Consider the following 16,180-nt stretch of genomic DNA (forward strand, 5'->3'; position numbering starts at 1 on the left):
ACACCATCGCTCCTCGTATCTTCTTCTGCCATACATAAAAAAAAAAAAACAGTCAGTAATCGAAGAGTCCAGACGAACTTTTAACATCATCTCGGTGGGGAATTTTTTGAAGAAAAAGAAACAGACGCTACAAATTGAACATATGCGTTTTCCCTAATCACTTTTGAATGCTCATGGTTTTCTTCTCCATCCGACTGTTATGTAGAAGAGAGTAGTAGCGGTGGTGGAAAGCGTGTGTACTTGGGTGGTATGCCAACTCGTTAACAGTGGAGCTCTTCTCGATGTTTTGTTAGAAGACGACACGTATCTTTGAGCGGGTAAAACTGGGGTGGAGGCGGTAACCATGGTTGATTAAGTAAACCCGATGAACTGTACCTGGGGTCAGGTACTGTTCCTAACTTTCATTTCCTTAATATATATATATATATATATATATATATATATATATATATATATATATATATATATATATATATATATATATATATATATATATTAATTGGCTTTATGTTTTATTTTTCTTGTTTTATCTTAATAATGTATTGTTTTTCAAATGCTGAATTATTTCTATTTTTAATATTCTTGTGTTTATTAGGAAAAAAACTACTAAGGAGTGAGAGTGAAAGTTGATTATTTGTATTTTTATTAATTTTTTTATTTATTTATCAAAGTATAATCTTTTAATTTTATTTTAAAAAAATAAAATAACGTGAAGTGACTATTTCTTAAGATTTGAGGTGTGAGAGTGAGAATGAAAGGAAAATGGATGGCACCAACGTAGCAAAGTAGAAATGACAGAAGTAGTGTAAGTATTTGTAAAAACTTGACAATCATCTTATATTTCTTCAAAAACAAAAATTAGAGTTAATTCACATCGAATGTAACAACACATGTTTAACGATATTAAAATTTTACACACCGTTCCATCCGGATCATCTGCCAAATCAACTCTGAATTTTAACAAGTTACAATGCAAAACGAAGGACAAATATAATGATTATTATTTTTAGGATTTAATGTAATGTTGTTTCTAATTTTATGTTTATTACGTGATTAATGTAGCTTTTTTATTTTCCATCATGGTAATGTAACTTTTATTTGTTTTATTAATAAACATTTTATTTTTTTAGCAAATTGTTATTAAAATAATGTATTAAAAAAGTTATACAAATGATGTGTACGTACCTAAAAACCTTATGATTATTATATTATTCTCACCACAAGGAAAAAGGCCATTACCGGCGACAAAAGTCGCCGGTAAAAGACCCAAAAGTCGCCGGTACTGATAATAGCGGCGACGCGTCGCCGGTAATAAGTCGCCGCTACTGCCTCGTCGCTATTGATCAGTTTGTCGCCGCTAATGATAATAGTCACCGCTAATGAGTAGTGTCGCCGCTAATAATGTTGTCGCCGGGAATGACATTTGTCGCCGGTAATTTGTTTTCAAATTTTTTTTTTAAATAATGATTTTCGTTGCCGGTGATAATATCGCAGGTAAAAGTGTTGCCGGTGATAATATCGCAGGTAAAAGTGTCGCCGGTAATAACAATATTCGATTAAATATCAAAACCAATAGTGTCGACGCTAATTACAACATCCTATTAAATATCAAACATAATAGTGTCAAACAAACATCCTATTACAAAGAAACATCCAAAATACAATTAAATATCAAAAGTCATACTATCCGAGCAGCAAAACAACAAAATTTTTACAATCTACTAAGTAGCAAAACGAGACAACATATGCAAATAAAACCCATTCTTACATACCCTCATCGCCGTTCCCATCGTTTCCTTAATTATTTTGGGATTGAAAAAACGAATAAAGCTCATCCCTACATGCCGGGTCGGCGAGCATTGCACGAAGATTTTCCAACTACATAATTAATAACAATATATATAAACTTATAAGTTAGATCGTCAAACATAAACAAAAACTATCAAAATACATTGTTATTTTTAAAAGTAAGATAGAAAACCAAAGTACATTGCTATATTTTGCACTTGGGACAAAAACCAAATTACCAAACTTTTTAGCAAATAACCACCACAAAACCAAAACTACCAAATCAACATGCATTTTACGATACTAAAGTAGATTGCTATTTTACCTGTGATGGTTGTGATGGTGGTTGTGATGGTTGCGAAGGCTGTGGAATCGGCGGGAGACCAGAAGGTTTGCGGCCAATGCCTCTAATGTGGCCACGTCGAGATTAAAATGTATATAAGTTTTTTAAAGAATTTTATAATTTTTTTTGTGTTTTTTTTCCAATTATAAGTTAACTATATAACTTATTGGTTAATTAATTTGGAGTTAGCTTGGGTAAAAACTAGAAGTTTTCTAGTTTTTGTATATAAGTTTTTAAACAATTTTATAGTTTTTTTTTTTGTGTTTTTTTTTCAATTTATAAAAATAATGTATTTTTTTTTCATTTATAGCATCCTACTTATAAGAAAACCACATACTTTTACATACGTATTATGTTGTTGTGTTGTTTTTTTTACCGTTGAGATTAAAATGTATATAAGTTTTTTAAAGAATTTTATAATTTTTTTTGTGTTTTTTTTCCAATTATAAGTTAACTATATAACTTATTGGTTAATTAATTTGGAGTTAGCTTGGGTAAAAACTAGAAACTTTCTAGTTTTTGTATATAAGTTTTTAAACAATTTTATAGTTTTTTTTTGTGTTTTTTTTTTCAATTTATAAAAATAATGTATTTTTATTTTTTTTTTCATTTATAGCATCCTACTTATAAGAAAACCACATACTTTTACATACGTATTATGTTGTTGTGTTGTTTTTTTTTACCGTCGAGATTAAAATGTATATAAGTTTTTTAAAGAATTTTATAATTTTTTTTGTGTTTTTTTTCCAATTATAAGTTAACTATATAACTTATTGGTTAATTAATTTGGAGTTAGCTTGGGTAAAAACTAGAAGCTTTCTAGTTTTTGTATATAAGTTTTTAAACAATTTTATAGTTTTTTTTGTGTTTTTTTTTTCAATTTATAAAAATAATGTATTTTTTATTTTTTTTTTCATATATAGCATCCTACTTATAAGAAAACCACATACTTTTACATACGTATTATGTTGTTGTGTTGTTTTTTTTACCGTCGAGATTAAAATGTATATAAGTTTTTTAAAGAATTTTATAATTTTTTTTGTGTTTTTTTTTCCAATTATAAGTTAACTATATAACTTATTGGTTAATTAATTTGGAGTTAGCTTGGGTAAAAACTAGAAGCTTTCTAGTTTTTGTATATAAGTTTTTAAACAATTTTATAGTTTTTTTTTGTGTTTTTTTTTCAATTTATAAAAATAATGTATTTTTTTTCATTTATAGCATCCTACTTATAAGAAAACCACATACTTTTACATACGTATTATGTTGTTGTGTTGTTTTTTTTACCGTCGAGATTAAAATGTATATAAGTTTTTAAAGAATTTTATAATTTTTTTTGTGTTTTTTTTTTCCAATTATAAGTTAACTATATAACTTATTGGTTAATTAATTTGGAGTTAGCTTGGGTAAAAACTAGAAGCTTTCTAGTTTTTGTATATAAGTTTTTAAACAATTTTATAGTTTTTTTTTTGTGTTTTTTTTTTTCAATTTATAAAAATAATGTATTTTTTTTTTCAATTATAGCATCCTACTTATAAGAAAACCACATACTTTTACATAATACATAAGAAGGTGAAATTCACATACTTTTACATACATATACCACATATACACCAAATACAAATACACACAAAATAACATCCTATTTAAACCAAATACACATAATTTCACATATATACATAATAACATCCTATTTATACCAAATACAAAAGTTTCACAATCATATATCACATTTACAACCAACATACATACATTCACATACACACAATAACATTCTACTTATAACAAATACATATAATTTCTACTAATATACCACGTATACATCAAACACACATACATTGGAATATATATACCAAATTCACATATATTCAAACAAATACAAAATATACAATCCAATTTTCACATATGACAATTATCACATAATTTCACATATAAATACAACTTGAAGCTATACAACTAATTGCAATTAAATAACCACAAACAAAAAATTGAATAACTTGCTTCTAATCCAAAACAATACCACCAAAAACAAGAAATTCATACAAAATAAAAATGAAATCATCAAAAAAAACTTACCTTTCTTCAAGAAATGGAGGTACCTAGAAATTGATCCCAAAGCTTTAATCATTTGCTTGGAACAATGCTTCTAATCCAAAACAACACTACCAAAAACAAAGAATATGAGCAATTTATTTTCATTCAATCACTACATAAAGCTACAAATCGAAATTCATACAACATAAAAATGAAATCATTAAAATAAAACTTACCTTTCTTCAACAATGGAGGTAGAAATTGATCCCAAAGCTTTAACCACACCTAGAGACACTTGCTTGGAACAATGAGGGGAGAAATTTGCTTGAAAGAAGCAGATTGAAGAAGAAATCGACGATACCGGTGAAGGAAATTGGAAGCAAACAGAAAGGAATATGAAGAAGGGAGGTTATCTGCGTGCGTTTTTTTTTTTTATCTGTGATGACCAATAGCGGCGACACCTTTAGCGGCGACGCTAGGGGCAATACCGGCGACAATCAGTAATAGCGGCGACAAACTGGAGGGAAGGGTACCGCGTCATTTTTATTAGACTATTAGCGGCGACTTTTTTAACCTTTAGCGGCGACATCTGTGTCGCCGGTATTAGGTTAGACCGGATAACGCACCCCACCCGTTGGATTGTATATCTCATCGAACGGTTCAGATGCAATAGAGGGGGAAAGTGCGGATTCGGGTGACAACCCTTTAGCGGCGACAAGGGGCTTTACCGGCGACTCAACCTAGAGTCGCCGGTAAAGCCCCTTGTCGCCGCTAAAGGTTATATTTCTCGTAGTGTCTCTTTTTGTTTACATTTTTAATAGAGATTTAATAAAAAAAACTGTTGTTATTTTTTATTTTATAAATTATTTAAAATATTTAATGTCATCTAATTATTTTGTTATTATTTTTAGTTTTTTTTTTTAACTTTCATTTTTATGATAAAAAACTATTAATTTTTAATCCTCTCTTTGAATAGCTTATTTAGGGTTGTTGTTCTTTTAATAATTTGTTCATCTACATTTTTTAATGTTGTTGATACACGGATTTAGATAAAATCATATATATATATATATATATATATATATATATATATATATATATATATATATATATATATATATATATATATATATATATATATATATATATATATATATATATATATATATATATATATATATATATATATATATATATATATACCGAATACAACTATATCATTTTATCGGAAATTATTCATGTACATATTTTTTAGACTTTCAAATATCTAATGTTATATTTGAAATAATATATTTGTGGAGTCATTATAGGGCATCGGGTACTCTTCGTTCAATGATACTTTTACGTAATAACAACTATAAACAATCCTAATTGCAATATAAGTGTATTGATGTCTAAGTGGCGGATATGATTGAAATGGTAAGTATGGAATACTATATGTTATGTTTAACCTAAGTAATATAACATTGTATTTGGAAGAAATCATGATACCCATTTTGGCACTTAACCAATATTGATTAGGTGCGGGTATATCTATCCAAAAAAAAATTCAACTAGTTTTATAAGTTAACAAAATATTCACTTCTAAACATGATATTGTATTCTTCTATGGAACTTGCTTAACTCTTGAGTCGAGTTAAAGCTAACTGTGGATTAATCATTTTCATCATTATTGATACAAGCACTTATCACCTTAAAACCACAATTTCCATGAGGTTTCACATCTTGTATTTGCATAATGTAAGGATTAAATAACTTTAGAAATTGTTAATGTATAGAAGTGAATATTTTGATTTATTCTCAAAGTGGAAAATATTGTCTCGCAAGTTCCTTGTGATAGGTTTTATAAGATATAATTCAATGCATGAGATGAAATAACTTAACCCTTAAGTTCACATGTAACCTATTTGAATCTAAGTTTTCTCTATTGATAGTAATAATCTATGAATATCACGAACTGTAAGGTAAGACTACAATAATCAAAATTCATATAGGGTTAGGGTTTACATACCTTTTAATTATTATAGTAATAATCAAATCAAATTCTTTCTTCAAAAACCTTTGAATGCAAGCAACACAATCTTCATGTCTCTAATGGTTTGTATCTGAACCCTAGCAATTAGAAGACTTGAGGAGAGAGGAAAGGGAGAGTGATTTTTTAGCTCTTAGCTTGTGCAAAGGAGTGGATGAAAACAAGGCTCCAAAGGGTCCTATTTATAGCTGATACAAGCAGCCTTGGCAACCCTAATTCGAATATAATATTAATATTTCAAAATAGGTAATTATCAAACTCTTTAATTATCTATAGGGATTATTGTCGAAACCCTAAGAGGCTCCCCTCAAAACTGTCCGCTCCTGGGAAGGTTCCGGAACCTCTCTTGTTCAACGATTGAGTAATTACAGCTTAAGTCCATACACTCTTAATTGATCAAATTAATTCCAATTAATTTTTGATTAATTATTAGTTTAATAATACTATTTATAATTAATATATTAATCTCATAATATATTACCAAATTGTATATTACTATTTATTAATCACATAATAAATCAATAAATCAATCTCTCTCTCCAAAAGTCATTATACTTAATTACTAGTTTTGAGGGCAAGCCAAAAAGACTTTACTTTTAATGTAAGTATATACCAATTAAGTTATTCACTTAGACACCTTAACTCAATAGTCTCCCTGTAACACCCGTGTTTTAGATTTGGTTAAACTTACTTTTATCAAGGACCAAAGATGGAGTTATGGACACAAATACATGCCATGATATGGTGCCAGGAAGCCCACAACATGGCAACGATTAAAAGGAACACATGTTTTTAGTAAGTGTCACAATGTGTTTAACACCCGTTTCAGGTATGAGTCAATTCATTTAAATTTTATAAATTTATTCTTGGGCTACCACGACGTGGACTTATTTTCTTGACCGCATTTTAATTGACTCGTCACGGTGCGGCAATCGATATTGAAGAAACCCTAATCCGTGGGATTTGGTCCCTATTTAAAGGACTTTATGGCTAGGGTTTTAGCCTCCATTACCCTCTCAAGACCTGAAATCGTAACCCTCGCCTCCCTTGTGTGATATTGAGCTTTTTATGGTGTTTGGTTACATTTTGAAGAAAGGAGAAGAAGGTGCTAGCCCAAAGATCAACCAAAAACTCCTCCCTATCTTTAAAATCACTATGCGGACCATTTTTAAGTCCTCAAGTCTCCATTTTGAAGATTCTTTAGTTGTAGATATAGCTTTCTTAGCTTATTTTGGTCCATAAGTGATGTTTGGTTGATATGATGTGATAAAGGTTGCAACTTTATGACTATCCTAAGTCCTAAGAGCAATATATCTTGTGGATCTAGATTTTGGTTGAGATATTTAGCCTTGTATGAGTTTTGGTCACCTTTTTTCTCACTTTGACCTAAAATGAAATCTAGACATACACTGGACATGTATGTCTATAAAGCACCCATCTTTATGATAGATCTTGTATTTGAAACCCTTCTAGAGTTGGTTTGGTTATTGACTTTGAGGAAAAGTGCTTAATGGTTAACCATGTCATGAGTTTTGCTCTTGTTAGACCTTGGTTTGGAGATCTTGTCTTATTGAAGTGTCTTAATGGATAAAGTTGGAAACTTTATCCATTAAGGCGTTGAAAAGGAGTAGATCTAGATTTTTAAGCCTTTAATTTTGAGTTAAAAACATCTTAACTCGATAAAGCTAATCAGACTACTCGTCATGACATACCACTTGGCCGCCACGACGTGACGAGAAAGGATCAGTCGATTGTTTGGTCATTTTATGCCCACGCCGTGGCCAATGAAGACCACGATGTGGAGGCCAACTATGTTTGACTTCGCCTTTGATTTGGGTTGACTTTTGGTCAATGCCTTAGCTTTGGAAGGTATACAAAGAGTTACATTGTATTACTATCTAGGTGTGGTGTTGCACTTGTCTTGATTAGCAGTGAAAACAACAACAGTTGATTATAGTTTGATGGGTGAGTTCCTTCACTGTACTCGTAAGTCGAAGGCACCAATGTCGTTACACCATATTATGTTTGTAGGATGATAGTTGTCTTTGTGACATTTACTACTACGTCTGTATATTCTTGTTACCTTTGTGACTCTTGCTTGTGTATACACACACACATACACACACACACACACACACATATATATATATATATATATATATATATATATATATATATATATATATGGTCCCAGTGGTATGTATTGTTTTGAGGTTTTAGTCCAAACCATGATTTTTTTGGCTTTGTGGTCCTTTTGAACTAGTTTGTATGTGAAAATAGTCCCTCCAAAAATTGAAATGACTATAATACCCTTGGGGTATTAATTTTTCATTGTTATAAAATTTAATATTTATTTATTTATTTTAACAATTAAAAAATAATAGAGGACCCAACTCTCTCTCTCTCTCTCTCTCTCTCTCTTTCTCTCTCTCTTTCTCTCTCTCCTCTCTCTCTCTCTCTCTCTCTCTCTCTCTCTCTCTTTCTCCTAATTGTCTTCTTCCTCAAGAAAACCCACACAATTTCACATATAGATACATATTGTAGTTACACACATACACACACACACACTAAATGATACCTCCGTCCATTACTATCTTTCTTATCTGTTCGACTCCCACCCCCTCCCTTATATTCTCCCTCCCCCTTTCTCTCTCTCTCTCTCTCTAACTCTCACATTCTTTGCTTCCCTATTTTTTTATATCATTTCAACACTGAAAAGCCTCTGAAATATGAGGAATTTACTGGGTTTTTAAGGATCGATATGTTCGGTCTAAAGGCCGATCCATCCGAAGAACGCTTGTAGGTTTTAGGTTTCTAAACTATTTGTCTAAATTTCCAGAAGAAAGTTAAGGAAAACAGCGAAGGAGATTCAAAGAAGTTTTGTGTTTTTCATGGCTGATAGTAACGAAATCAACGCAAATGAATCCAAGGTATTTTTATTTTCTGATCTGTTTTCTTTGCCCCTCGTTCTTTTCTTTATTATTTTCATCCCAAAATAGTTAATTTTAATTTCATGTGTTCAGGTGGCAATTTATAGTTCTGATTCACCTCATGAGTGTGTATGTATGTCTGTTAAGAAAGTAAACGAGAAACAAGGGACTATCCCTGTTTTTACCTATATGTTTTGGTCGGAAAAAAAAAACACATCCGCCTCCCTTCTTAAAATTGAAATGCTAGGTCTAATCGAGGTGAAAAATGAATTGAAAAACTAAGAAATTTGGTTTAAAGAGAGATGAACAAGACTTCTTTAATCAAAGGTATGTGTTCTTATTTGCAGCAAAAAACAAAGTGTAAATAAGGGAGTACTACTTGATTGTGATAATAAAGGTTGATGCTTTTATACCTTCAAGGGTTTATCAGATGAAGTTTTTCCACATCCACAAAGGTTCAATATTTTCAACAATCTATAACACCCACCGGCATATGCAAGCACAGTTTCAGTAAATAAAGAACATCCACTAATGTTGACCATAAATCTTCGTATAGATTGCTTCTTCCATGACTGGTGCTATCCAAAATATGAAATTGGGGCTTATAAACTTCATATTATTGCATTAATGGGTAATACCATGTACCAATTTGAGTGTACGTGTGTATTTTTCTGAGGAAGAAGATGATCGATCAGGTGAAGAAGAAAAATAAAAGGATAGATTTGGGGATGGGTCTTGTAGAGAGAGAGAGAGAGAGAGAGAGAGAGAGAGAGGCGGGTCCTATATTATTTTTTAATTGTTAAAATAAATAAATAAATATTAAATGAAAGAAAAATGAAAAATAAATACCCCAAGGGTATTTAGTCATTTCAATTTTTGGAAGGACTATTTTCACATATAAACTAGTCCAAAAGGACCACAAAGCCAAAAAATTCATGGTTTGGACTAAAACCCTAAAAAATTGAATATCACAAGGACCATTTTTGCAGTTTTGTCTTATATGTTTGTGGGAGTGGTACTGGGGAAGCTCACTAAGTTTTGTGCTTACAGCTTTATGTTTATGATTTCAGGTACTTCTGGTTCGAAAGGGAATGACACGACATGATCGCATCGTATCTACCAACATTCTGCATTTTATGACATGATTTGTCCTATGATAATTATTTTATACATTAACACGTTCTAATAGGATTGAAATGAATGAATGATGTTTCTTTTGGCTTATAAAATGAAATTTTCACTTAGTAATTTTTGGGACGTTACAAGTCGGTATCAGAGTCTTGGTTTGAGGGATTCGGGCACACTCTCAGGTGTGTTTGAACTCAAACTGAGGAATTGGTAATTTTTTACAAGAAAATGGATTTTTCATAAATATATTTTATAAAGAAAATGGTATGATGTGTGCAATCAGCCGAGCTCATGCAAGTATTTTCCAAAATACTCATACATGTTTATATTTCTGTATATGCATATGTATATAGCATGCTAGATTAGGGCTAAGAATCTGCTCATAATTTCATAGTAAGATGCTTGAATCGATGCCTTTGTGTGCTAGTTGTATGAACCCTTAGAACTGCATGCTAGTATGGATTTCAAATGATTAGATAGAGTGGCCTGGTTTAGTAGTGATCTAGTTTAGAACTTAATACTTAAGTGTTGCTTGCTTTGTGTTTATAGGGACTCCACTAGTGTCGACTAATTATTAAGTGAATACATTAAACTACATGTTATGGAGATTAGATAATTCTCGAAGGTTGGATTCAAATCTATTGTGCAACTCTAAGTGCAACTGTTATAGAGGGGGGCCTAGCATTCGAAAATTATATAGTGCTAGTAACATGTAGTTGTAATCGTGAGATGGTGGAAGGCACTGGATGGGAGGCTCTTCAGCAGTTGATGGCAAAAAGTGGGGGTAAAGAAACACTAGGGAAGCTCAGGAAATGTTTTAGTACGTAGGACGCTCTTTATTATAAGTAGGGTAATTGATATTGGGGAAGCGACTAAGAGGATTTAAGACCGTCCTTGGGAGTTAAGGATGTTTAGTTAGAATCCAAACCCAAAAATTAGGGTTTGCACCATGACCACTTACGCCTAGTGTACCTGGGGTTACGCCCAGCGTATCCATGCCGCTTCCAAAAATTACAAAATGTCACTAAGGGATAAAATGTAGTTAATTCTCATATTAAGGGTTAAAAGTGGAAATACCTTAATATCAAGATGTTACAAAAATAACATGTTTTATTAATATATATTTGTTTTTTATATTTATTTAAAAAACAAAAAGAAAATATGATATCGAAAATAGAGGGTGTTATAACAAACATGTTATAACATGTTGTCCGTTTCTTCTAATTGGTGTTATAACGCAGACATGGCATGTGAGGTGACATTTTTTTGGTGCTTTAACATGCTATAACATGTTGCCCATACCCACCGGTCTTAAAGCAAACCATTACAAACACAAGGTCTTTTAAATGTCAACTTATGTTCTCAATGACTTAAATACATGTCGAAATACGTAGTTTAAGTATGGGTACAAAAACTAAAAAGTACATATTTACATAGAGGTGAGTTAGGTACTGAAATGGGATCAAACTCGTACCGAATCCAAAGGTACCAAAACTGATTTGAGAAATTTGTAGGAATGAAATACCAAACCATAAGGTGCTATACAATACCAGTTCAGTTTGGTTCCGATACTGGTACAATGGTACAACCAATCTCTAACTAGTATCGATTTTACAAAGTACAACTTACAAAGCCAAAAGTACATGCGCATTTAAATTAAAAGAACTTAATAAACAACTAAAAGAAAGTTGAAAAAACATAAACCGAAACAATTGTGATGGTTTTATCATAAGTAGCAAAAGTTTTAATGTGTTACGACGTTGGAAAGAAAATTACCAACAAATTAAAAATCAGTACCTCCATTTCGGTTTGGTATCATTTTATTATCTGAGAACCGATGGTACCGGTCCCACAAGTAACAAGAACGAAATGAGTAATAATTAAGGAATAGATCATCGAACCGCTTATGCTTATGCGGTGAGGTTCGGGAAAATCGGTTCAAAGGCTCAACCCTATATTTATATGTATTTATGAGTGAAAATATATATAAATACACCTATATGTATTTATGAATACAACTTAAAGAAAATAAGATCTAAATACTAGCACCTGATTGTTTTGGATCACATAATTCCCATCATACAGTGCTTGGGGAAAAAAGAGAAATTAAATATCCTCCTACATTTTGTTCCTACCAATCCTCCTACCCATTTAAATGATGACATGTGTCTTATTAGTATCCTAAAATATCATTAAATTTCATTAAATAAGCATCAAATGTTACACATCTCACAATTTTATTGGGTGGGAGGATATGTAGGAATAAAAAGTAGGAGGATATTTAATTTCTCGGGAAAAAAAATTCTCCATTAGTTAACTCTAATGGCCGTAATGATTACTATCAAAATAGAGAAACCTTATGGAGATTCTGTCACTCATCTTCTAGACTAATCAATGTAACAATGTACTCTTTTTAATTACCTTTTATACTGCTATTAAATAGCTTATGGGAAGAGAAGAATTCGTAACGTTTTAGGTTGCCACATCATATTTAATATGAAACAATGCTTAAATAGCTTACAAAAGAAACAATAAAGATTAAATTTAAGCTACAAAGATAGCCACAAAACAACTAGATTGCTTAATAATTAAGAAGAATACATTAAATTGACCTAAAAATTTCAACCAGCGCGTACCTTCCACTCTACCTGTTGCACCCTTCGACTCTTTCATATACTACATCCTTAGGCAATTAAAATATATTCTTTTATAATGACACTCATAATTGATATCTTCACATGTGAGATAGCAGTTTGGCCATCACTCCACGGGACTGACATTTCGCCACCAAGGGTTTAGCTTTTGGTGCGATCAATCCTACTCCTGCGGTCATGTCAATCATCTCGTTACTCGGTCTTTCCCACTCGAAGCATTGAATAAGCGTAGCCATTGTCAACCCGATCATACGCATTCCCAAGTTTTCTCCTGGACACCTCCTCCTTCCGGTCCCAAATGGCATTAGCTTATAGGTATACCCATTTCCCGAACCTTTTAACCCTAGAAATCTTTCTGGCTTAAACATTGTAGGGTCTTTCCAGTTCTTTGGATCATTTTGTATCGCCCACACGTTCATCAGTAGCATTGTACCACTTGGGATGTGGTAACCTCCCACCATACAATCCTTTGCAGACTCATGTAACAAGAGTGGAGCAGCAGGGTATATACGCATAGTCTCGTTTATTATACAACGAAGATAAGGAAGGTTGGTCAAATCTGATTCGTTAACTAGACGATCTTCCCCAACACAATTGTCAATCTCAGTCTGCACTTTCTTTAGAGCTTCAGGATTATTTAACAAAAGCGATAACATCCATTCCATTGTTACACTCGATGTATTGCTTCCTGCTGATATTAGTACCTATCACACATGAAAATGATCAGGAAACTTAGCCATATTATATAACTAAAAAAAACCGAATGCTTGAATTTCAATTTCGAAGTGGAATTAGTTATAATATTAACAAGAATTAAAACGATATTATCAGTAGACTATGATATAAAATTATTTTCTTTTGCTAAATTGCTAGTGTATTACTCGAAACAATAGTATTAAAATGTTGCCTCTCATCGTTATTGTGTTCCCAATACCATGTAAGGTATGTTCTAATTTTAATGAGTACCTGCAATAATCCCTTGATAACTTCATCGCTGTGATTTTCAGGTTCTTTTTGTTGCGACATCAGTAGAAATTCAATCAAATTTTTCTTTTCATCGGAGCTACCACCCTCCGCCTCCACCACGGTTTTTCTTCTCTGCTCTTCTATAAAATCTTGCATTAACGCATGCCACTTTTCATTTAATGTCACCATTTCCTTCTCTAAGTGTTTCCCTCCCACCCACTTCCACCATGGCAAATAGTCGGACACATGGGTCGCCCCCATCACAATAAACAACTCCTGGACAAGCTCCATAAACCGCCCAGCCTCTCCCCCTTCAACATCACACCTCCTCCCGGCAATCGTCATCATCACCACATTCAGCACCACCTCAAATAACACCGACTTCATCTCCATCATCCCGTCCCTTACTACTCTAGGGTACATGACATTCTTAACCAGGTGGTGCACCACTTCTGCACGAATGGCGCTAAGGGTTCGTACCTGGCAAGATGACAAAAGCTCATGGCTGACCACGCGGCGGAGGCTACGCCAGTTATCATTATGGCTTGACCAATTAATGGTGGTGTAGTCCAACCCAAGGTGTTTTCCGGCAAGCAGACGGGGACGGTTGGCGAAAGTAAGGTCGTTGGTGGTGAGGCATTCCTCCACCACTTCCGGAGACGAAACTAAGAAAACCCGGCGGGCGCCCAAGCGAAGCATGAGCATCGGACCATGGTGGGCGGAGAGTTTACCTAAGGCTCGGTAGAGCGGCCGGCTTCTCAGCAGGTAAAGATGACCCACGATAGGTAAACATGGGAAGGGGCTCGGTGGTAAATTTCTTATTTTCCCTAGGGCAACTTTCGTAATCCATATCACGAAAATGATTGAGAAAAATATATAAAATATTGGCTCCATATTTATTCAGGTTTTAATTAATTTCTTGTATGTGTCTCATCCCGATGCTACCACATATATTTATAGTGAGATCATGGACAGGAAATGCAACCAGTCTACCACATAGATATAAACACGTGATTTACCTTGAAACTTCGTACCATACATGTCTCAATATATCGACATCTAATCAATATATACATATAACAGGTCCCATGCTGGGTGGACTTAAAAAAAACATTTAACTCAAATAAATCATGTTATTTCATTTGCAAATCAATCGAACTCAAGGGGACGGACAATCCTCATCGTAACAATGCAATGGGGTGAGCTGGCACCATAGGGAGGTAAAGGACCACCACATGGTTGGTGCGAGGAGAACACTATCTCTTTTATTTACTTTCCCTTGCCCTATAGTACTCGCAGCAATTTTTTTTTAAAAAAAAAATTATAAACCATTTTACAGCTCTATAGATACCACTATTTTTAACCTTTAATTCACATCACCTTCTATATTTTCTCTCCTTCATTCGTATTTGCATTAAAATGTATTCCAACAACCCCACACCCTAAAATATGGTTGGAGGAACTCTTTTACTACTAGTTCAAGAACACTATCTAGTGCAAAGTGTCCAAAACAATATTACCATATGTCTATGCGAAACGTAACCCGGAACATGTTCACCATCTTCACGGCTTTCCCCTTTATTATCTACAAACCCAACCCCATCAAGGCCCAAAAGCCAAACCCTCACCAAGCCACAAACACAAAACGCCACCGAGTCGGATGACGACTTCGTATAAGAAAATCAAACTACCCAAATAAATCTTCAAGAACCAACCCCTCCACGACAAAGGAAAAGGAAAGCATCAACCAAACCATGGAATCCAAAGGAAGATTTTGTGTTAGGCAAAATCATGGGTCCACATATCCAAGGATGCGGAGATCGAAAATTCAAAATCAACAAATCATATTTGCCGCATTACATAACTATTTTGCGCTGAAATGGATCTTGGTGATCTCTCAAAAGAAATATTCCTCGAGGTCACGTTCCAGTGATGGTGACTGGAATGCAAATAAGGACCGAAATCAGGCTATCAAAGAAAAATAAAGACAAAAAGATTTTGAAACAAAAGTCAAGAGATACTTTGGCGAAACCGAAATTGGTCAAACTGAGATCGATGTCCCCAAAGTCATCTCATGGGTCATCATCTAACCAAAGATGGATACCTAAAAGGTCAAACACAAAGGACAAAAAGGAATCAAAATCAAATGTCAAATCCCCCATCTATGTCATTAATAAAATTCTTAAACCTTATTATAGATGGGTGCCCAAAGGTCCTGCGACCCAATCACTTCACCATCCTTTAAATTCGTCAAGTACATTATCCGATTCAAAGGATATGGTATGGCAAGAAGTCTAATGTGTAG

The 16,180-nt window shown here is 33.0% G+C and overlaps 1 protein-coding gene across 1 annotated transcript; it reads right to left on the reverse strand.

Annotated features, from left to right (window-relative positions):
- Positions 1-12,740: 12,740 nt before the first annotated feature.
- LOC128127288 (cytochrome P450 81Q32-like) lies at positions 12,741-15,503 on the reverse strand. Its single transcript, XM_052765816.1, has 2 exons — positions 13,876-15,503; positions 12,741-13,613 (listed from the first exon to the last, which is right to left on the reverse strand). The coding sequence occupies exons 1-2, from the start codon at positions 14,767-14,769 to the stop codon at positions 12,990-12,992; spliced, it is 1,518 nt and encodes a 505-aa protein (XP_052621776.1). The 5' UTR covers positions 14,770-15,503; the 3' UTR covers positions 12,741-12,989.
- Positions 15,504-16,180: the final 677 nt, after the last annotated feature.

The sequence above is a fragment of the Lactuca sativa genome, chromosome 1 (genome assembly GCF_002870075.4).
Source record: "Lactuca sativa cultivar Salinas chromosome 1, Lsat_Salinas_v11, whole genome shotgun sequence".
NCBI lineage: Eukaryota > Viridiplantae > Streptophyta > Magnoliopsida > Asterales > Asteraceae > Lactuca > Lactuca sativa.

What these genes read in the sequence shown, in the direction of transcription:
- LOC128127288 (XM_052765816.1), bottom strand. Translation starts at nt 14,769, where the DNA reads ATGGAGCCAATATTTTATATATTTTTCTCAATCATTTTCGTGATATGG. An exon ending in TTATCAAGGGATTATTGCAG is followed by an intron (nt 13,614 to 13,875) that starts GTACTCATTAAA and finishes CATGTGTGATAG; the next exon opens with GTACTAATATCAGCAGGAAG.